At 41.4% G+C, this 23,543-nt stretch overlaps 2 protein-coding genes and 1 non-coding gene across 6 annotated transcripts; 2 read left to right on the plus strand and 1 right to left on the minus strand.

Moving 5' to 3' along the window:
* Positions 1-278: 278 nt before the first annotated feature.
* Positions 279-11,276, plus strand: LOC118431328 (histone acetyltransferase KAT6B-like). The gene is made up of 8 exons (XM_035842449.1): positions 279-1,493; positions 5,412-5,565; positions 6,129-6,241; positions 7,547-7,628; positions 8,222-8,290; positions 8,886-8,961; positions 9,118-9,310; positions 9,643-11,276. Exons 1-8 carry the CDS (start codon positions 876-878, stop codon positions 9,775-9,777), a joined length of 1,440 nt encoding a protein of 479 aa, XP_035698342.1. The 5' UTR covers positions 279-875; the 3' UTR covers positions 9,778-11,276.
* A 4,733-nt stretch (positions 11,277-16,009) lies between these two features.
* On the minus strand, positions 16,010-21,669 carry LOC118432512 (soma ferritin-like). 4 transcript variants are annotated; one of them, XM_035844119.1, is made up of 8 exons: positions 21,565-21,666; positions 21,279-21,476; positions 19,646-19,836; positions 18,377-18,518; positions 17,881-17,991; positions 17,319-17,465; positions 16,920-17,045; positions 16,010-16,595 (listed from the first exon to the last, which is right to left on the minus strand). In XM_035844119.1, the coding sequence occupies exons 3-8, from the start codon at positions 19,648-19,650 to the stop codon at positions 16,446-16,448; spliced, it is 681 nt and encodes a 226-aa protein (XP_035700012.1). In that variant the 5' UTR covers positions 19,651-19,836; positions 21,279-21,476; positions 21,565-21,666; the 3' UTR covers positions 16,010-16,445. The 4 variants fall into 4 exon arrangements, with proteins under 4 accessions (XP_035700012.1, XP_035700011.1, XP_035700013.1 ...); XM_035844118.1 differs by lacking the exon at positions 21,565-21,666 and having other exon boundaries at positions 21,279-21,547; XM_035844120.1 differs by lacking the exons at positions 19,646-19,836; positions 21,279-21,476 and having other exon boundaries at positions 21,565-21,669.
* On the plus strand, positions 20,671-20,752 carry Trnas-aga. The gene has a single exon. It is a non-coding gene; the product is annotated as a tRNA-Ser (tRNA).
* Positions 21,670-23,543: the final 1,874 nt, after the last annotated feature.

Here is a 23,543-nt window from a genome sequence, read left to right on the forward strand (position 1 = left end):
GGGCCAAGATTTTCGGGAAGGGAGTGAAGCAGACGCCTTTGATATTCGTCTATCGATTTGGGAGTTCACGGGGCGGCCATCCCCCATTAATCTAACATTCAGATCACGCGCGGCCGATCGCAGACGGCCCGGAGCTACAGTTATTCAGCCCGCTCCCACAATGCTGAAAGCACCCGCGCGCACGGAAGGACACGTCAAGAGCTGCCATGTTACCGGATACCGCACAAAGCCACAACCTGACTCCCTGCGCCACCGCCAAGTCCGTCCCGACAGGACAACACACCACGCGCTTTTGCGCTTTAACTTTACACTCTCAGAAATACGCCTGACACAGACGGGTACCCGTTGTCGCAACTCCTCTCACAAGTGTACACCCGCCCGCCATAGAAACATTACCCAGGAAAGGTTGCGCGGGCGTTGTTTGTGCAATTTTCTTACGCGCTTTGTTGTGGATCGGGTGGTCCCGGGTTCGAAGCCGATTTCTGTGGCGGCGCGCGCAACCCGATATGACGTGATCTCAGAGGGCGGGGCGTGGTCATGAGACCTTGGCGGGCCACGAAGTCAACGGAAAAGTCGTCAGATTGTCGCCCGTACACTCGCGTAAAGCTAAAAAGACGTAGTAATCTTACTTCAAACAATCAAGCCCGACGTTTTTTCTCTGAGGGTAAAATGTCGTCTGGTTCGTGAGGAAAAACTTTGTGACAAAAAACCTCCCCGCCTCCCAGACGTCCCTATCGGCTCCGGTACGCATGCGTACTGGGCGTGCGTTCGATTTGCTCATTAAAATTCCGGTTCGGCGGAAAGTGAGTTTTGTCCGCAGTTTCGGCTGAGAAAAAGTCACCTTTTCGCACCGGCAGGGCCCGATCTGTGTGGAAATGTCGGCACCAAAGTACACGGAATGGATCTTGGAGACCATCGACAGTCTGCGGAAGCGCAAGGCTCGGCCAGACGTGGATAGGATCTGCCACATGGTGGAGCGGAGGCATGGCGTGAAGTCGGCCGAGATCGCCGCGGACTTGGAGCGGCTAGTTGACGCGGATATCGTCATTAAAGTGGAATACAAGGGCAGCACGTCCTACAGGAACGCCGCGAAATGGAAGAAAAGTCACCTCAGCGGGGTCCAGCTCAACTCACAACGGGCCTCGCACAAGGTCCTGGCGGCCGTGCGGGGCCTGTTTGCGGTAGGTCCGGGTGGGAGCCGCGCGACGACCGGTGGAAGTGAGGGGGAAGAGGCGGGGAGCTCTTCCACTCGTGTAGCTACGCAGGGGGTCACGCCAACGGACATCGAGAATTACCTGCGCCAAGAGGACTCCAACACCAACCTGACCGGCGAGCACCTCCTGACCGTCCTTCAGAGAGAAGTGGAGGCCGCACGACTCCTCAGGTCGCGCACCGGCGAGTATGTGCTGCCCGGCGGACAAAAACCTGCTTCCAGCCCGAAGAAGACCTCACCGGCTGGCGCGGCCGCTCCAGCACGGTTTACCAAACGAAAGGTACACCAACAAACTCACAAACAAGCGTTTTCTTACCGTTTCTGTCATTACTTCTTTCACTTGTGTGTACTTTACTTCGTGTTGTCTGTTTTCCGACAGAAGCGCTTTAGCCGGTTCCATTTTGCAGCCGCTAAAAGTATGTATTGTGTTTGTGTGACTCCATTTTCAGCGTATTTGCATATCCGTTCGCGCTCCGATGGTGCGAAGGTCGTGCACGCATCTTGTCGCACTTTTCTATAATTTATGACTTGATCTGCGCCTAATACACCCACAAACCTTTATCCGGGCGCGCCTTGCAAAGTGTTCCCGTGCTAGATTTCGGTAATGCGTTTCCTAAAAACAACGTCGAGCAGACAAGTGAACTCTTTACAATGTGGGAATTCTAAACGCGCCGGCACTACGCGCTTCCTCCTTGTCTTGCAGGCGCTTTTCTGTGGCGAGGGTTTTTCGACCCGCTCAATTTCCACTGCTGGATCAGAACTGCGCGATACAAAAATCAATAGTCCGGGTGGTCGGCCGCTGGGGTCGTTATCACACGATTTCTGGCGCCTAGATCACTTCAAGACAGCCACACACGCACACAAAAAGGAAACGCAATAAAACCGGTGCGTGTAAATTGTTCCTGTGCTTACGCGTCGCCCCGGAAAGCTGTTTTCAGTTTGTGGACGGGTTGGAGAAAACGACGCGCTGTGTGCGCCTCATTCTGTATGCGCGCCCAGCCAGGCTGTCGCACGGCTGAAATAAATTTACAGTGAGCCGAAATTGCGTACATCCTGGGATGAATTATGAGGTCGGCGGCATTCCGCCATACAATGATGACGCTACATCCTGCGTGTAACCCGCAAAGGAGAAGTGGTCTGTAACACTTTCGGGGAAGCGAAGGGAAACTCGCAGAAAAGGAGGAAGTAAAATACACAGAAAGAAACGTTCTTCAACTTATTGACTTCCGTCCAATTTGACCTTGACTTTAAAGGGACGAACTACCCTTCCATCGGATATTACCTCACTGGTAATAAACAGTTGTCAAAGTCATTCTCATAGCTTTGTCTTTCTCGAAAAAAGAGATACTAGTATTGATTTTGCCTTGTCCAACACACAGACAAATTATTAATGATTATAAAAAGGGAGACCTCAACTTGGAGGAGTAATGAATTGTTTATCATAATTTCCCATCATCCTTTGCAAAGCATCTCCTTGACTACAAGTTGCCATGGTAACCTTTATCCTATGGCTGTGGTGAAAAGAGAACATAAAAGGAGGGGGAAAGTTTTTTTTCTGACAGAATTGAGGAAATGGTTTTGGAATAAAAAATGGATATGTTGGCATAGATCTGGTAATAAATAGCTTGCAAACAAACAGGAGTAGGAAGGGATAATTGGTAATATACTGAGGGGTTGTTTTTGTGCTGAAAGACTACTCTCCAAGCAGAGTTTCGGCTCCGGCTGTTTTATGATGTATTTTAGTCATTTAAATCGGGCTTTCAATTTTGTGCAGTTTTCTTTATCTCTTCTTTTTTGCAAGGAAGACCTGAAGAAAACAGCACAAAGTAGAGAGCAGGCTAGAAACGACTAAAAACACATTAAAGAATACCCTGAACCAAACCTCTGCTTGGAGAGTACTAAATGACAGGTTCTAGACTACTCCTAGGAATCTAAACTACTGATTTGTCTCCAAAAACCAGTCATGAAAAGCCTGGATCAAACAGACTAATATTATAGCCCACCACTTGTTACCAAGCAAAACTACAGCCTACACCATGTAATTTAACATTTCTCACTATGACCTCACTAATTTACACTTTTGATGAATACTCTTGGGGGATGCCTGTTTTTGTAACAATTAGTAATTAAATTTTTTTTTCATTTTTGTTTACCTTAGTATTGTTAAATTTTCTGCCACAAAGCCGCATCATTTTATGTTTTCTTTCTGGAGCTTCTTAACAGTGAAATATGTAAAAATATACACACATTGCTCTTTTTTCAAATAACATGGAAAAATTTTTACAATGGCCATTTGCAATGGAGAAAATAGGAAGGAAAACTGATGTATGATGGGTAGTTTTTCATTGCTTGGAAGCTACCTTATTTTTATGTTTATGAACAATATTGTTTCCTTGATATTGGCTTTGAAGGAAGTATGTAACTTGTAAGATGGGACTTTTGAAATGTCCATTTTGGAATAAGCGTGGAATAGAGAGATGCTACAGTATTCACCCTAGCTGCTGTACTAAACTCCAAGCAGATGTAAGGTTTTGGCTCATTCCCAGTGTTTTTCTTCAACAATTAGAGGCAAACTGTTGAAAAAAAGGACTCTCCAAGCAGAGGTTAGAGTCCAGCTGTTTTTAATTTTTAGGTGTTTTTATCAGGCTTTCTACTGGTATTTTGTACAGTGAGACATAAAGAGAAAGGTACAGAGTAGAAAGCCTGATAAAAAAAATCCAGAGCCTCTGCTTTGAGAGAAGAAAAAAAGGGTGCAATACTAGAAAAGAGGACTGGATACTGGGGAAAAAAAACAGACATAGAATATTGAGATAGATGATCACGTCTGCTTGGAGATTATACTGTCCTACATAAAGAAAGCGTGGGAAGTTCTATTGTCGGGTTAACCCAATCCCCTGGGAACATCAGCTGAGACCAGGGATCCAGAAAATCCCACTGCGTACTATAAACAATTGGTATCAACAACAGAACAGTCGGTGTGGGAGTTTACTAGCAGTCCTTTTCAGTTTAGATATGAAAGAGGTTGCAGGTTTGGTAAACTTTCTCCCCCTCGATTTAAAAAGTTTGTCATAAAGGCTTTATGATAAAGCACAGTTCTACGATTTTCTCCCCTTTGTTCCTCAGTGTGTTGTCATAATGGACATTTCAAGCAATGAATAAATGATATGCCTGAGAAAAGGGTCTAGCTACTACACTTTAGTATGTTCCTGGGGAAAAGGCAACCATATCTGCAGCCTTGTTGATTGTTTCTTGGTCAAGAAACAGCTGTTGCCATAGCAACAACAGAGTAAACAACCTGTGGTCTGTAGAGAATATCTGTCCTTTTATTCTGAACTTCAAAGTGATCAACTTCATCAAGCATCATAATACATGTAAGGCCATAGCAAGTAAATTTTATGGATGACATCCTCTGCAGACTGCAAAAATAGTGCGATAGGGCGAAAAAAAACCAAGATGGTTGAAAAAAACAAGATGGCTACATATTCAAAAATAGGCACCATAAAGTTGTGATGAATGTTGTAACAAGAATTAAAGGGACAAAACATGGTATCAGGGCCAACAAGGCATTCATTCCTGTATTCAAGACATGTTCTGGTGTGGTAAAAGTGACACTAGTATGGTAGACTGGCATCACCAACAAAGTTGGTAACCACACTCATGGCTTCCATGTTGACGTCACTTTTACATATCCAATAAGTTTTATTTATACAACTACAGCCCTGGGTACCTAGCAAGTGTCACTTCTACAAGTACAATTATTAGGCTACAAAGTAGTACAATACAACATATTTGCTCATTTTGGTACTTTATCGTCATGTTGACCATCCCTGCAGAAGAAAAAATTTCTTGTTTTTTTTTCTGAAATCAGGCGAAAATTAATACGCGCGCTGATGTCATCCATAAAATTTACTTGCTGTGGCCTAAATACAATAAAGCATCTTTGGTACTACAAAGCTTCAATGTGACAAAATTGCGAAGTTAGACTGTCATTCAAAACTACAAGCACATATATGGCTCCAGTTTTTTTTTGCCCACTTTTTAGACATTTTGCACATCTCTCTAGTGTTTTACGATTTCTCTCTTACTCTTACCACATGTATGTAACAACTTGAAAAAGTTTTGATGGGTCAAAACATATGTCATGTGAAGGAGAGAGCTAAAGTTAGATATCTAAGCTTGTGATATTTCTTCCCTTCAGAGAATCAAGAAGACCCATGGACCAGACTTCGAGCAGGAGCCGCTGGTCAAGTCCCCGTCGGACCCGAGGTGCGACTACTGTCTCCTGACGTCCGAGTGTAACCGTAGTGGGGAGGAGGAGGACTTACTCATCTGCAAGGACTGCAATGCAAAAGGTGATTCTTATTATCTGTAACTTTGACTTAGTTTGAGAGTTTTGTTATGAAGAGTTCCAAGCTAATAGAACGGCATTTATGTACTGTATTTTAGTTCACAGGGATTTAATTTTGTGGTAGTGGGAAAATGGAGTATTCATGGTGGTTTTGACTTCATGGTAGTGGCATATACTGTACTTGCATACTGTAATATAAAAATGTACAAGATGGTTTTGAGTTCGTTGAAAATTGCAAACGTAAAACCACCGTGAACATTGCTGTATTTACAGTTCCTTTCATTCAGCTGCTTTCATGTGTTTGCTTCTCTAGAAAATCTGTTTTGTAAAGAAAAGTTATCTTTCCCTTCAAAAAGAACAACAATCTGAGTTAATTTCTTTACCATAGCAAAAGTATTTGGTTGTATACAGTAGTTCTGAAGTGCCTGATTGGTCGTTTCAATTCGATTGTTAAAAGTTACCACTTGCATCAGTCTCTTGTGATGCTGTACTAGATCTTGCATTGTTGATGATTTTGTCTCAGGATTTATCAACATTAATCCTCATTTCAATTTTTGTCGCTGGTAGCTCACCCGTCCTGTATGCGGTACTCTGCGGACCTGGCGCGCCGATCGCGGATGTCGCCATGGCAGTGCATCGACTGTAAGACGTGTTACATCTGCGATGACTCCGGAGATGCTGTAAGAATCCCTACTATTCCATATCCTACTCATCTGCGACTTTCACCCTATATAATGCTACTTCACCTTTATTCATGGGGTAACCTACAGTATATCAATGGAAATAGGTTATTCCGCAGATATAGGTGAACTAGCGCTAACCCTGGAGATAGATAGTAACTCCACTAATTTGCAAGGGACAAATAAAGGTTCCCATCAAAACATGGCAGATACAGAGCTTTTGACAGAATGGCGAATCTGTAAGGTATGCTTGCACCCCCTTTGGCTTTGTATTGACAGGTGTATCAAGATGGAGAGAACGAAGACGAATATTTTAGACTGCTCTGCAAACTGGTTTAAAAGGCCCTGAAATGATAATAGTATATGACCAAAAATGACAGCTATAATTATTTCAACACCAAATATATATGCAGTGGAAGCACTTGGAAGGGGTTTTTAGCTAAGGGTATGAGCTAAAGTCTTGTTGATTAATATTTTGTGCTTTTAGATGACAGGTTCTCTTACCAACATCCCTTCATCTTTGGCTATCAGAAATATCCAAAACATTATGCATGTCCCCCTTTTCCTTAAATGGTCTAGTCCAGGCAATGAATGAATCCTTAGATTTCAAACACGTGCACATAGATTACTTGTACAACCAAATCTCCCAGATTTTTAAAATTAGGTGAAAATCTACATATTTCATGGCTACAAGGTAACAATACAGGCATCAGCCTATGTTGTTGACCTTTGACCTGATGGTCCAAAACAGAGGAGCCATCTTGGAGAGGCCCAAGCTGAGAGGCTTCCTGATATTTACCATCTACACTAGCCATGCAGGTATAGGTGATGGCAGTGTGTCTATTCTAAGGCATGAAATATGGTGCTAGTGAAAGACCATGCTAAATCTTGTACATCCTTACGTATCCTACTATGGACGTATGTTGGGAGTTGTAGTAGTACAAGAGGTGGAGTGACAATGGTTTTAAGGGGGACGTCCCTAGTCTTGAATCATAGGTCACAGGGACTTCAGCCTATTTTTTGATAAACCTGGACTTCATGCTGACCTGAATACCTTCAAAATTAATACCTTCAAATATCTTGAATGTAGAGTTAGTCGTGTTTCTGTGTTGTTGTTTTTTCCATAACATTTTAGGAAGTGAAACAACATTTCTGTTACACAAGGATCAAGATGTTTCTTGAATGTGATGTTAAAACCATTTCTGTGTGAGTTTATGGAGACACAGGGAACAATGTGCACTACTCTACCTGTTATCCTGTGTAAAGAATTCTTTGTTCATGACCATGTGTTCCCTTCTGTTGTAGGAGACTCTCCTGTTCTGCGATGCCTGTGACAAGGGTTACCACATGGCCTGTCATGAGCCAGCCGTCACTCACAAGCCTCTAGGTACGTCAGGGTAAACCTGCAGGGGCTTGTAATGCTGGTTCACCTTTATCCGAGGGTAACCTATATTCGTTGTTTGTACAAACAAAACGTATTTAGGGATATAGAGTCAACGGACAGTGGATTTAAATCAGAACATTTTGAAAATATTGCAAATTTGAAACCACTGTCAGCAGATGTAATACTCCTAAATGTGCTGTTTTTAAAGACAACGGATAAAGGTCACCCCACGGATAAAGGTGAACTAGCGTTACTATTGATAGCTATTAGATCTACATACAAATTAAAATTACATGAAGTATTCAAGTATCCAACATCAACATCAAGATCATATTTCTATTTCCTGTATATGATGATGTTGCATCTCTTAACTTTTTCCCTGCTCCTAACCTACCAACCAATACATTTTTTTTTCTACACACTACCTCAGCAAAAAAAGTTTAATGTTTAGGTGACTGTGAACATTAAAAGACCCACTGACAGTATTTCTTGAAATGGTAGGAAAGTAGGAGTACCTAAAAGTACATCTTAGAGGTACATTTGAAAATATATGTGTTCCATTTGGTTGTATTGATCATGAACTCTTGCCACCTCAGGAAAGTGGGTGTGCCAGCGCTGTAAGGATGACATGGGGATGGAGATAGATGAAGAGCTCATGGACACAGGTAAGTTCTGCTGTTGTAGAAACCTGTTCTGTACATGTGCATTTTGTATAGACAGATCGAAACATAGGTGTCTAAGAGGACAGTAACACTCAACACAGTCACTCCTAAATATCCATTTTTCATATGCAAACAAAACCAGTATTTTAAAGATTGGTAAAATGCAAAACAGTACAACAAAAACATTTGAACAGTTGCAAGAATTTTTAGCAAATCACAAAAAGGACAGCTGCCATGGTGAGGTTTTATGAGCTTTGTTGCACACTACTTTTTCCTCTGATTTATGAATCATTGCAAAACATTTGTAGGGCTGGAACTGAGTTGGATCAAACATTTAGATTCACATGATGCCTTTTATAGCTTTTTATTTGTTTCAACAATATAAACATGATAGATGTCAAGTCACTCAGGGAAAAATTTGAGTCAAAAACATGTGTCATTCTTAGAGGTTTTTTTCCCTTGGAATACAGCAGGGCTTCTGTAACTGACTGATGTCCGGTGCTTTCATTTTGCAATAAGGCAGGTGAGTTGCACTCTGTAATATGCATGTCTAGGATATTACAGGCTGTTATTAATTTGCATACTTGTGTTCTTTCAGCTGAAATTGGCCCCCACAAGTCACCGCCCCAGCTGTTTAATGGGATGGTAGAGAGAAAACAAACCAAGCAGACGAGGTAGGTCACTCCACAGCAATGTCTTCATGTATCTGCACACTTGTTAGATGTAGAAATGAAGATAGGAAACTCTTTAATATTATTTGTTTAATATTTTTTTTGTCTTGAAACAGAAGTATGTTAGTAGTCGCCTAATCAAATTGTGTGTCTTGCCAGTGGTGACCGGAAGAGCCCGACCGTTGCCACGCCGACCCAGCCCGAGTCGGCGTGCCTCCCGGAGCAGTCTGCATCCGTTATGGAGGCGCAGCAGAAGAAGAAACCCGTCGCTGCGGCCTGGGCCATCCCGGATGTCGTGGGTTTCATCAAAGACGTCGGGTTTGAGAAGGAAGCAGAGGCATTCCAGGAACAGGTGAGAATTTCCTCCAGGTGTTCATTTGGTGATCCAGGTGAGGTGTGCATGCGAGAGAAAATTTTTCAAGATTACCACAGAAATTGATATAGATCAAGAGGCCATGAGGCTTTCAACTGACATATAATCATGCATTTTTCAGAAGTTGGAAGCCAAGTTGACAGTGGCCAATGTGATGAAACATTGATTATTCATGTCCCCAGTGTCTTTCCAAATTTTCTGATAATTTGAAAATTTTTGCCCCAATTCCACCCTAAGTGGAATAGGGGTGTTGGAAGATTTTATTTGTTTGCTCAGTGTTTGACCAAAATCGTCTTGTCCTTTCCTCACAGGAGATCGACGGACCAGCTTTCCTGCTGCTGAAGCGAAGCGACGTTCTGACAGGCATGTCAATCAAACTGGGCCCCGCCCTGAAGATCTACAACCATGTGATGAAGGTCCAGACCAACACACACCCCAGCTTGTGACCACGCCTAGTCTGGACGGGTCGTGTGCTGTGAACTTTGTTTTCGTTCTTCATTGTTGAAATGGTTTATACATTTGGGCCACACAGGTTCATTTCCTTGGGTCTTGGTCGTTTTAAATATCAAATCAGTGAGAGGACAAAAAAGGGGTCTGGAAGGGAAATTCCACTCCTATTTAAAATTGTTTGTAATGAATTTTCCCTCAGACTGCTTTCATGTTATTCTTAGTTGTTTTTTTGTTTCTTTTTCAAGTCAAAGAATCAGGAAGTTGAACTGGCGTGGCTTACCAGTGATTCCCCTCGTGCCAGTTTTGACATGGTGGTTCTGGTTACAGATTGGCCCAAATTAGTACCTTTTCTGTCAGCCTGAGACACAGTTTCTATGTAAATATTTCAAATTTGTGACTTTTCTGGCTGGCATTATTATGCCAAGGTAATGAGGGGAAATACTGGTGATACATTTCGATTATTGCTACGGTGTTAGAGGGTTTCTGACTCTTATAATGGGATTTCCAGCATCAAATACTGGAGATTTGTTTTCTGCATTTGAAATTTTGATCAGGTAGCCTAATACTTTCTTCTTAATGCCATGCAACTTCATATCAGTAACATTGTTTCTGTAGCTTCTATTGTGTATTGTAGAACTCAATGGTTTAGTCCTGCTTGCTATGTACATAATTATGTATTGAACTATTTAAATGTACTTACCCGGTTTTTGGATTTCTCTAAGCAAAATTGAAATTCAGCTGGAAAGAAAACCTCCTGTACGTATGAAACAAGTAGTAAGGTGTTAGTTTTTCAGCTTTTTAGAGCATGTCAAAGAAGAAGAAAAACATACTGTTCTTTCCTGGTACATCCATAGCAATGATATTAATACAGAAAATAAGATCCTGTTCTTTCATATTCAACACTAAGTAAGTGAATTGTGTTATTATTGTTAAAAACTGAAGATGATATTTATAAAGAGATTGTAATTGTTATCATTATATGTTTGAAAGCACTTTTGGTTGTGTCACTCCTTTGCAAGAAAAGCAGTTTGTGTGTCAGTTTGGTTTTGGGGTTTTATGAGTAAGACATTTTATATAGGAGCTCCACTGTGTGGTGCGACTTATGACTGCAAACAGCAACTAAGAGGTGTACTTTGTAACTTTCAATATGAAAGTGTGAATTGTTTGGGATTAGATAACAAATACGCTTCCTAAGAAATCTGTGACTTCATAGTTGTATTGCACTTTGAAGCAGAACAATCATGGGTGTGTGTGTGTAAAAAGCATCTGTCATGGGAACCTAAGGGTATAGGGTTAACAACTTACAACATTTCAGGGTTTGTACTTTTAGTGTGTAACTTGTTCCTGAATGAAAAGCAATGACTGTGAAACCTGACTTGACTGTGAGATGATGAATAATTTCCGACTTCTGTCTGCTTGTTCCCCCATATTTTCACCTAGAAGATATACATGTACTACAATACATGTAGAAATAAAATATTGTATGGTCTTTTCATTGAGTTTCCTTAATTCGTTTTGACAAAGCTGAAAATAATTTGAAGAACTTTTTGAAGTCATTTTGGTAATCGACTAAAAAAACAGCTTGGTCACAGTAAAGCATAGGACTATTACAAAGTCCATTGCAGTAAAGTTTTAATGGTAAATCGTCGAATACCTATTCAAAACACGTATTGATTAAGATTAAATTGTTAAAAACAGAATTATGAGATGGAAGCAGCTCAGATAATTAGATAGTAGACAGTAGCGCCCCGGTACGGCTGAAGTTAATACTGCAGTATAAAGGATTTCAACTGCATCAGTAGTAGGCAGTTAAAAAGCGCCCCTATACGGTTCAAAATATTATTGCAGATTCAGCTGGTCAGAATTCTGTTGTTATTTTATTTTCCGCTAGATGTCCCCATCCTCACGTAAGCCATCTGACCCAATAGACGTGACATAATCATGGCGACAAAGGCTCAGACCGCGCCTAAAAGAATAGTACGACCGAAATCTTCACCTTATCTAAGTTTTTTGTTGCATAATTTCCGCCATTTGTGTACCATTCGCAGACACTTTAGCATGAAAGCCAGCGAGGCTCGAGCTTTAATGTGTGGTGGTGTGATATGAATTTACTACAGTGTCATAGTTCCTGCATCTTGATTGGTCAATTGATTAAAGTTGGCCAATCAGCATATAACATTATTCGATATACAGTAACATTGATAGAATTATCTGAATGTCTATTCACACAGCCAATCAACGTCAATATCACCTTCAGACCGCACAACACAGTTTTTATCCGCGGTGAAAAAAATAGTGCGACCGAAATCTTCAACCTACTTTACCTTGTCGTTGTATATAATATTAATTACTTCATTTGTAAACGTGAAAGCCAGCGAGGCTTGAACTTCACTGTGTGGTGGTATAATGAGTCGGCCTTCAGATCGTAATTAGTCTGTCATAGTAGCTGCGTCGATGTTGGTCTGGCGAAATCCTATGTTTTGCTATTTTGACAGGTGTGCACTGTTCTAAATCTCATTCCGCTGAGAAACAGTTTATCGAAATGGCTGCGATTTTTTCGCTTATAAAACAGGCTAGGAGTTTACAATCACGGGCTTAATAGTACTATAGTACTATAGTATTATACTTTTTGCGAAATGTCTCAAATATCAATTACCTATAGCATCCAAGCAGATGTTGGATGAAAGATCGTAATGTTTTCTGATGGGCGGTCATGTTTCTCTGACAGTTTCTTACCCTATATAAGCAGATGAACAGTTGGGTAAAAGGCAAAGATGTTGAGAAAAACTGATGATGTCCAAATACATCCTTACTATGGTCAAAACATGATGTATAGATGATTGTAGGTGGCGCTTCAATGGGCAGACATGGTGTTACTTGGGCTTCTCACGCGGCACCTAAAAATCCATTCTTTTGTGTCAACTAGTGTTTCAAAAGTCATTGTAGATGTATGTAAAGATGTTTGGAGCTATTGGAAAAGGTTTTCACCGACTCTTAAACTAATCCCTTCATATACTTACAATTTACAAGTCGGGACTACATACCCTATTAGAGCCCAATCTGCAGTACCGCTACCGGCCGCCCCCTGAAAAGTGGCTAAAACGACCGCCAAATTGCCAAATTTTCGTCTTTTCGGGAATGGGGAAATCGTGGAAGGCTCGCAAAGAGGTTTTGACCTTTTAGGTTTGTTTGACTTTATGACCATTCAAAATTAAGAATGACAATATTTGAGAACATTTGCAAGTAAAACCATGGGGTATTAGGTTATAAATGACATTTTCCTTCACAATTTACCAACGGAAGGGGTCGAGTGTAACCTGTCACGTTTTAAAGGGCTACCACGCCCATATTTCAATTCTATTTCATGAAACAAGTTTGCGTTCGCATCAGTTCTTTTAAGATTGCTGGAAGGATGCCATCAAATGAATGAAGCCACAGTGGTCTTTGTATTGTTTGCCACTGAACTTATAAAGGTGGAAGACATGATTTGAAAATATTTGGGAGAGTTCTTGCCGAAATAGGAGCGCACAGAGAGTTGACATGGTAGGAGAGTAACGTTTCCTACATGTATAAGTAAGTATTTTCTTTTCATATTTCAAACAAGTGTTGACTGCAGCATTCAAATGACGGATAAGATAATGTTATGTTTTGTAACAGAAACTGGTAGTCTTAAAAGTCCGATGGAAAGTACTATTAAATATAACTAGTCATTATTATAATTCATCCATGATAACTTTGCGTTCTACTTATAGATACTAGCTCTTATCAAATAACGTCAGTTGTATTATAAGTAAGACAGACTTATGTTTATTATGATATATTGGTGCAGTTTTGTGTACTCCATTAGCTGCTGCAACAGGAAAGTGTATTTCTGTGTTTCGGGCTGTGTGATAAACCACAAGTAAAACAGACTGTGTCCTTCATCATACAAAAAGCGTGAATCAATTAGGTAGTGTCCCGTAGGAAAACTGTTGCTAGTAAAATAACTCGTGTATATATAGATCTAGTCTGAGATCACTAGCATCCAAACTTGGTGTTGAAAGCTAGGAACATCAAAGAAGTTCTTGACAATAACAACATGCCCAGTTTCCGTCTGTAGCCACGAGGAGGCACTGCATGGGGACTTGCTGCGGAGAGGCTATGTACTGGCAGGAGAGACTCACGCATTCGGCTCTCTTTTCGCAGTGCTGCGGGCAGCTCCGCTAGCCAGCGGTGAGGGCTGAAAGCGAGAAGTGGCAAGCACACTATCGCTACGCCAACACACTAGACGCATCACACAGTCATTTACAGACATCTGGAAAGATGGAAGGATGCCTACTAACCACCTGCAGATAGTGGGAGTATATTCTTGTCCGGACAGATAAGGATATAGACTTAAGTGCTTGTACTATCTTTTTAATAGAATCTTTAACACTATCTTTTTAACAGAATCTTCTTCTAACATGATTATGAAGCCATTGATTGTAAGGCTTGACGCCGAATGATTAATCTATTTAAAATGCTCACAAACGTGTTTTGTAGAAAATGATGTTTTAAGGGAAAGACTCAATATTCTGAGATGGACTCATGACTTTGATGTCAATCACGACTCTGAGAGTTTTACTTGTGGTTTATTTCACACCCCAACAACAGGAATATACGTTCTAATAGGAACAACAAATTAATAACACAAAACAACACCAATATGTCATAACATGCAACACATCTGACGTTATTCAATGAAAGCTCGCATCTGTTAGCAGAACGTCAACTTGTTCTTGATAAATTATGATAATAAACAATATTGTAGTCACTTTTTACTTGATTCAACTACTAGTATTCGTTTCTGTAATATAACATAGCATAACATCGATATCATCGTTATGCCACATTTTTCTTTAAAAACAGTCTATTGCGATTAAGTACAACTCACTCTTGTTGGAACTGAATATAGATACTCTCCTATCTTGTCAAGTTTTGTACACATTCATTACATGCTCCTGTTTCAATTTTGGCGAAAGCTCTCCTGCAGTATTGTCAAATCATTTTCCATCTTTACAAATTAGACGACCCACGAAACTTATGAGAACGCAAAATCATAACGAAGGATGTAAAAAAAAACATGATACCCATACGTGGTAACGTGAACACTTAATTAGCTTCAATTGTCTCTTCATTGGTATGTAGCTTGTATTGTATCAAAGAGCGGTGTATATATGTAGCAAGCTAACATCTACACTAAGACTTTTTCCTCAGCCCAGTGTAAAACGGCTCCCCCCTCAAGCATATATGATTATATTGCATCCACAAGCCTTACGTATAAAGAAGTCCATTGATTAACAAACTTGGTCCCCGTTGCATTTGTTCACCGTTTTCTTGTTTCACAAAATAGAATGGAAATTTGGATGTGGTAACCCTTCAGAATGTGAGTTTAGAGGACATGTACACTTGACTACTTCTGTTGGTAAATTGTGAAGGAAACAGTTCATCTAGAACCTGATATCCCATATTTTTTTTGTAAAATGTCTTAAATATTGTATTCTTAATTTCAAATGGTCATATCATCGAAAACAAAGTCAAGTTAGCTTAAAAAATTGAAACCCCTTTGAGAGCCTTTGACGATTTCCCCATTCCCGAAAAGACGGAAATTTGGCAATTTGGAGGTCGTGTTAGCTACTTTTCAGGAGGCGGTTGGGAGCGGTACTGCAGATTGGGCTCTATTAGGGTAGATCGTTCCGACTTGTAAAGTGTGAATACATACAAGAGGTTAGGTTTAAGACCGTGAAAACTCACCCAACTTGGTCCAGATATCATTATATACATATAGAATGGCTTTTAAGATACTAGGTGACATAGAAAGAATCAAATTTAGGCACCCTGTGGGGAGCCCCTGTAACACCAAGTCTGCCTGTGGAAGCGCCCCCTACATCCATATATACGTATACACCATGATTTGTACGCAATGAGTGGGTTAAGTATCCCTGTGGACATCATCACATTTCCTCTGACTACTTGGCCTTTTAATCAGCTGTTCATCTGCTTATATGGAAAAAAAGACTGTCAGAGAAGAATGGCCGCCACTCAATAACGTTGTCATATCCCTGGAACTCCAATAGTTTCATGCTCCGTTGAACTTTCAGTTGAATGTCAAACATGTTGAAGATGAACTTCCAACTTGCGTAATGTCAAGCAATTGAACTACGAATCGTTAAAGAAATACAGACGAAACAGAAGACGTGAGACACTTGATTTGATTCAGATCTTTCATATTTAGATCTTATCACTTCTTTATTCTGCATAACATTATCGACATGGAAAGTTGTTGGTAATACAGTCTCGACGAAGACAGTAAAATATGAATATACTCTATTAATGACTGATTAGAATGTTATACGTGAGGATTTGCCTTTATCCTAGTTTAATACAGATTCTCCAGTTGGTTGCGTATTAGCTAATTTTCAGTAAAAAAAAAGGGGACATTATAAGGTTCATCGCCCCCTTGATATTTTTCCATCGCAAGATCGGCTTTTAGGGAACAAAAGGAGTACAAAGCAACGCAACCCATAACAAACCCGGCCCAGGAGGACATTAAATGTTACAATATCCCTTTAACATAATTGTTTGAATTATAGTATCGACTAGTTAGTTTTCAGGAAAGGTCCCGATCCTGCCATCCTCCGCGGCATCACAGCTCGCCCTTCCCCAGAGTGAACTTGTCGAACATGTACTCTCCCAGCCCGGCGCCCGTGCGCTTCAGGTTCGTCACGTGGTCACCCAGCTCTTTGATGGAGTCCACCTGCTCACCCAGAAACTCGCTCTCCAGGAAGTCTTGCATCTGTAACGAAGCATGGGTGTTGCGTTAGGACGTGTGGTATGGCTATCAACCTGGGTTACCGTGGCATGCAATCCACCCTTCTGCACACCCACCTGTGGGTCGTTCCTGCTGCCTGCCACCTTGTGCAAGTCCAACCTGTGTTACTCCAGCCCACCCTTCTGTACACCCACCTGTGGATCGTTCCTGCTGCCACACCTTGTGCAGGTCCAACCTGGGTTACTCTAACCCACCCTTCTGCACACCCACCTGTGGGTCGTTCCTGCTGCCCGACACCTTGTGCAGGTCCAACCTGGGTTACTCTAACCCACCCTTCTGTACACCCACCTGTGGGTCGTTCCTGCTGCCCGCCACCTTGTGCAGGTCCAGGAGTGCCTGGTTGATGTTCTTCTCCAGCGCCAGGGCGGCCCGCATGGCGTCCAGTCCGCTGCCCCACTCGTCACGCTCAGGTTTCTGCCGGCATAGACAGAAGTTCGCATACATTCTTCTTTCTTTATATTTTTCATCTCTATTTCTGAAATAATTTGTTTTCTTGTTTTCCCCATCCCTGTCTTGCTTTTATATTTTTTCAGTCGTATCCGTTTTCTTTCGTATCCGGTATGACAGTCCCCTTCTCTTCTTAAAATCTAATACGAGTGACGACATCACGTCCTCGGCTTTGCATTTCCCTGCAGTTCTTCACAGTTCCGCTATACATACATGTAAGCGGCGCGTGAGATGTCTTACCTGTACCGTCTGAAGGATGACTCTCCCTCCGCGCTTGGCCTGATAGCTCTGCAGTTTCCGCGCATGCTCACGCTCCTCGTCAGACGCGTGGTTGAAGAACTTTTGGAAGTTGTGCAGGGATACGTCATCACGACCAAAATAGGATGCCTGCAGAAAGAGAAAATTTAATTCTTAACAAACTTCTTAGATAATTTAGTATCGTATTGTATTGTATTGATTGAACCAACATGCAGTTGGGGACTGTTACAACCAAGGGTGTAACAGTCTCCCAATGACATTACATAGACACTATCTTATATATTCTTCGTTTCTCCTGAAAGTTACACAAATGTTACAGAATCTGGGAGTGAGTTACGACGTGCAATGTGCATATTAGACAGTTTGCAACGCGTGTTTTTCAAATCCAATGCCCGATTAAAACACAACAATTATCGCAATTGTAATAAAAATACGCCAAGCAGATGTAAGAATCCAGCTTGATTTTCTCGTATGTTTTACTGTGTTTTACAGGTCATTTCAATGTAAAGAGCACTGCTACTTTAGCTGAAGAAAGCCGCCGTACCATGGACATGTAGACCAGCGAGGCGTACAGCTGCAGGTTGATCTGTTTGTTGATTCCAGCCTCGCAATCATCATGGAAGTTCTGACGTACTTGTGACGTCATCCTGGGCACCTACGGTGTGGAGAAGGACAAGGAAACCACACTTCTGTAATTGTGCATTAATTCTATAGAAAATGTAAACGTATTGTCCCTCAAGCACATACAAAGTTAAAAACGGCACACAGATTTATGATAGTGCGTAATTTATGAGGCCAGGCCCTGTGATATACCGATCTTATCTTATCTACACGTGATCTTGCGGATACGTGACGTCAGTAATTGGTCAAACGTACTAATAATTTTATAACGGTCATAAAGGTCATTTTGGATGCGTGTGGGTACATTACCGTCAATGCAGTGTGTCATTTTTGCCTATTTTTGCCTGTTGAATACATTTTTTTACACTGAGTTTCAGTCGCTAGTCTCAGGATTCTCTAAGAAAATTAAAGAAACTTACCGAGTCGAAGGACTGTCCGGAGGCCCTGGAGTCCCGGTTGTTGTCCCGGTTGTTGTCCCATCCTCCGGCCCACGCCGGCACGCTCACCAAGACGGCGCACACCACAGACAGCCAAACCAGGGGGTTCCGAACAGACGTCATTCTAACAAAAATTAAGTGTCAGAAGGTACATGTACTGGGGTCTGCGGCGTTATCCTGGCCGGATGACGGGTTAAGTTACATAGAAAACGTTGCTGCAAAGTACTAGTAATTGGCGGAAAAAGTTGTATATTTAGACTTTTTTTAGAAAGTCGGTTCATGACCAGACAGGAAACACTAGAGAATTTCTGCCTACTCAAGAAAAAAAAAGTTTATTGATTTGACCTGGGATCATGGCAATTCACGGTGTTGTTTTATAAAACTTGAAGTAGGGTCATGAACAATGTCATTCCCTCCGTTCCATTGACTGTGTCGTCTGAAAATTGACAAACGCTAGGGCGATTTTGTAAAGACAGATATACTGGGCAAAGTTTCCGTTATCCATACATCTCAGCTCTCAACCCGACACCCTTCGCGGGCCCCTGTCAGTAGCCTAGGCCTGTCACCCGGGTATGTATTACGTAGCCTGAGATGACCCACATTTTGTCCTACATACTTTCGGCGATATACATGCATTTAGAAAAGAACATGTTCTTTAATAATACTATATTCTCTAACCCAAACATTTTGTCTACAAGTACCTAAAGTCTAGTAAATTGGCCGGGTCTGCGCTACACTGATCTATACTGGACCGTACTCGTCTGGGTCTCTAAATATTTGTAAACAAATACAGAAAACAGCTGCAGTGTAGGTTGTTCGTCTCTAGCTGACCAGTTGAGGTTGATGAGTGGCAGAATGTCAACAAAACCACAAGTTAGTTAACCAACCAGTCCTCCCTGCCGTCGTGCCTTTAAAAGCTCCGTTTCACTCCCATGACAAAATGTATACTTACTATGCGGAAGACATCTGATTAAAAGATGCTAAATCAGGATGGCAGATCGGTTTGGTAAGCGTCCTGTTATTCCAGATTGGCTGAATGAATGACTTATGGAATTTATGGTTGCTTTCAGATTAGTTACAGCAGAGATCAGTTGTCAAACAAAGATCGTAGTGTTGAGAATCAATATAGAATGATTTGACCACCTCTATTAAAAAGCTTCGTGTACAAACACTATTCGGTCTTTACCTCGTAAAACTATCAACAAAGGGACATAATTACTCGAAAATTATACATATTTGCTCTAAACTTACCTCATATCTGGCCTGTCTTAGCCCTGAATAGTTGCACTGTATTGAGGACGCCTTAGTTCAGTAGTTGACTACGTGTAATTTTTGGAACTCTGTCACAGCGCCCCACAATCAGGAGCCTCCTACTGCAATCTCAGCACGTCCACTCAGTACTTACCCATTGTTGCCGGGCCTTGGCCTCTCCTATTGTTATACTGGGGGGTAAACCAAGACATCGTAAAGCAAACAAGTTTGATAAACTGGTTTTCACAAATTTCCTCATGCTGATTTGTTTCTAGTCATAACATCTTCTTATAAAGAATTCCTTTATTGTCATTTTCTATTGATTTTCCCCATTTCCGTTGACTTTTGCTTCTTCGTATAATTGATACCACATCACGAGCTTGCCTGGTTTGCCCCACACCGTGTCTAATAAGGGAACAAAAAAGGCTTCGTGCGTCCAACACTGCCTTTGATTTGTACCGTTAGAAGCATCCAGAAGAAACGCTATGCAGGAAACACTTTCTGGCGAGCCTAAAATGTTGTCAGCTGTTATCTCATGTTTTACCTTTTTCCTAACTAATGGAATAACCCGTGGACATATTGATATAAGGCAGTACGAACTTTGGCACAGATTATCATTAATTTGTAACTACTTATCGTCCTACAAACAGACGACGTTAGCAGATTCCCGTGTAACATTGTCCGCCAATGTGAGGATGACTTAGATGTTCTTCTAGTAGACCGACTAGGTCTTTAATTCTATTCGGGCAGCTTCTGTAAACTGACTCGTGTAAACATCAGGTCTGTAGCTTAGTATTTCAAAATTATCTTCTAAAAGTATTGAAATAAAGTGGAATTACTGCAGCTAAACCTTTTCCAAAACCCGTACAAGACGTGAAAGGTTACGACGGTGATGAGACAAAGGCGTTTATCAAGTTTCCCTACATGACAGCGGAGGGTAACAGGTGTACTCAGTGGGATCCCAGTTAATGGTTATGGTGCACAATCAGGGCATGGCAGACATCCACATCACATTACGTCATCGAGTTGTCGTGGCCGAGTGGTTAAGGCGATAGACTAGAAATCTATTGGGCTCTGCCCGCGCAGGTTCGAATCCTGCCGACAACGAAAATTAATTTTTTCCTTAAACAAAGTTTTTAGCAAAATGTTGGGCACCCTGTTAAGATTATTAGACTTTTCGTTGAAGTTAGATGATTAGAATTGCATAGAGTCTTTCACTTTTTCCTTCACTCCTCATTCACTTCCGTCCCCACTACCACGTCCGACGAGTGAAGCGAAATACATGCCCCGCGGGTAGTGCGCATGCGCAGAACATTAGCCCTGCTGTGTAAGGGCATTTTTTCTGGTAAGTGAGGAGAACCGTGACGTCATTTCCCATGAAGCTAGCATCCTTGGCTTTAGTAGTTGGGAGGGAGTGAATAAGACAGGGAATGACGCTTTAATTTTAACTTAAGTAGAAGAAATAGGTGTGTCGCCCATTGTTGCTGTCGGCCACGGTACGGTATTATCTAATCTACATATTCAGCTCGCGTTACACACTAAGATAGAAAATCAAAACACGACGACGTGTACTAATCCTAATTTTTGTAACTTGCAAGAACCAACTGTATGTAACCTCCTTGCGAGAACTCACCAAGACTTGTGTGCATTTTCGTCAAGTCCGGTCAGCCACTCACCCATCTTTTTTCATCTTCATGTGCTCTGCTGTGCGCAGTTCCTGCAACATGACGCAACGTGTGGTCACTTTGATCGGTTCTGGCCTTGTTCAGTACGTCAACTGGGGAGTGCTTCAGGAACCACACCGTGGACTCTCGTCACGTTTGCGGATAGGCTGGATTCAAAAGTCAGTCAGTCCATATAATCATGTTATCTGGCGGCCTAGTGTAACGAGTTGGGAGGGAGGAGAATCTGATGCATACCTGGCTGGCCGAAGCTCACCTGGCTACCAGCGGAGATCGGTACGCCGCTCCACTGCGCCGCAGGAGAGGAGGTTGTTTGTTGAGTCCTCACTCTCGCGGCTCTGTTGGCCAGTTGCAAATGGACCCGCCTTCTGGGGTCAGCTTGGCGGAATCGATTAGATAGATGGTGAAACGGCAATGTTATCTTTTAGTATTCAAATCAGTGTTTATGTCTTCCGACACCGAGATAATAATATCCATCACTGAGTGATGACACCAGGTTCGAATCCTGCCGACAACGATTAATAATGGAATCTTCAAATAAAATTTCTCATCATATTCATAATTAAATTTCTAGATGTGGTTCTATCATTAATACCTGTGACTGCTTGTCTGCACGTGTGTGTGTGTTTCTGTGATTCCAGACGTACAATGCAATTTGACAACACATTGTATATTCTCAGTACTATTTCTGCTGTGGGAAGTGGACGGGATCGGGCAGGAAGGGATATGGGTAAGGGGGAGAAGTCTGTGTCAAACTATGATTGTTCAGTGATTTTTGCTTCTAATACGAGATGTTAATGGGTATGTACCAAAGACAAATTATGGTACCACATAAAAATATAATTAAAACGTCATTAACTGTAATAATCTCAAATACACACAAAATGTTTTGCAGGACTTTGTTTTATTGGATGCTACATCTTGTCAATTACTGTACATGTGTACACATCATCAATAGTTGTGTACACGTCATTTAAACATCAACTCAATAATTTACATAACACTTCATCTCTCAACAAGTCATTGTATAGAATTTTGCTAAATTACACGACCTAGTGCTCTTACAAGCACAGCCTAATAGTCTAATTTTGCTAAATCCTATCATTTCACAACAATAGCTTTTTTGTTCCACTCTTGTAGTAGGTTGAGTGAAATCTAACCGACTGCATACCATTTACTGAGCTATAGTAATGTTGGAAATATTATTTCTCAAGTCAGTAAAATGCTAAAATCTACCAAGCTGTCAAATCAAGGAAAACTCACATGGAAAGTGATTGCAAAACAAGCATTGCAATTTCTTGTAATGGCAAGGAAAATACAAGACTTCTAGATGCAAATAAAATATGGCAAGTAGAGGTTGTTCGGCTGATTCATATATGAGGAGAGGATGTTAGTGACAAGTGTGTTGGAATGCCATGGACAGGGACAGAGAGGGGACAGACAGAAGATGGAGCATTCAAAGATACTATATATTAAAGGGTCTGACAAAAGTGCAAGAAAAGAAAAAAGATAATGTGTAAAAAAGAAGGCAGAAAAGCATTACACAGTACAGGAGAAAGTAATATATTTTGGATTGTTTACAGTTTAACATAACAAATATCCCTCAAATCCACCCCACAATCCTGAGAGGACATTCCAATAGAGGAAACTTACATGAAATGCACAATGGGGTATAGTTTATTTTCTATTGGATTTTTAGGCGGCCCAAAACCTTCACTTTGAGAAATAATGCAGAAATGTTCTCTGTAATGGAGCAACATCTAAGTTATGCATCAAGTATCCAGTACCTGAAGTACTGATGTGATCTTACTATTATCAGAAGTGCAGGAAAGCTCTACAATAAAGACACTTTTCACCTTCATCTGCATAATGAAATGACACAAAGTAAACATGAAATCACTGTATACTATGACAATCTAAATCTAATGAATATATTTTACAATGTGTTGCACTGACTGGTACAGGGCTCTAGCCAGCGTCCGTTTTTCCGTCAATTTGCTGCGTGTGACGGAAAAGTTTTAAAACCAATCCGTCAACTTTGACAGACAAAAATCTGATAAAAGCTCCTTGGTGGAAGCTACAGGCTGCTTGGGGACGCCGTCCACGGCCGTAAAAGCCACGCATTGTTTGTTTTGCTATTGTTATGGTTGTTGACAATGTGTGTCGGTGCCCTTTCGCATACGATAATCTCATTAAAACCCGTTTTTCAAGGTCTC

This window comes from Branchiostoma floridae, chromosome 15 (genome assembly GCF_000003815.2).
Source record: "Branchiostoma floridae strain S238N-H82 chromosome 15, Bfl_VNyyK, whole genome shotgun sequence".
In the NCBI taxonomy this organism is placed as follows: domain Eukaryota; kingdom Metazoa; phylum Chordata; class Leptocardii; order Amphioxiformes; family Branchiostomatidae; genus Branchiostoma; species Branchiostoma floridae.

Coding starts and splice junctions, on each gene's coding strand:
- LOC118432512 (XM_035844119.1), bottom strand. Junction 17,046..17,318: donor TCATCCTTCAGACGGTACAG/GTAAGACATCTC, acceptor CTATGCCGGCAG/AAACCTGAGCGTGACGAGTG. Junction 16,596..16,919: donor GCAGCAGGAACGACCCACAG/GTGGGTGTACAG, acceptor GCTTCGTTACAG/ATGCAAGACTTCCTGGAGAG.
- LOC118431328 (XM_035842449.1), top strand. CDS start 876: ATGTCGGCACCAAAGTACACGGAATGGATCTTGGAGACCATCGACAGT. Junction 8,291..8,885: donor TGAAGAGCTCATGGACACAG/GTAAGTTCTGCT, acceptor GTGTTCTTTCAG/CTGAAATTGGCCCCCACAAG. Junction 8,962..9,117: donor AAACAAACCAAGCAGACGAG/GTAGGTCACTCC, acceptor GTGTCTTGCCAG/TGGTGACCGGAAGAGCCCGA.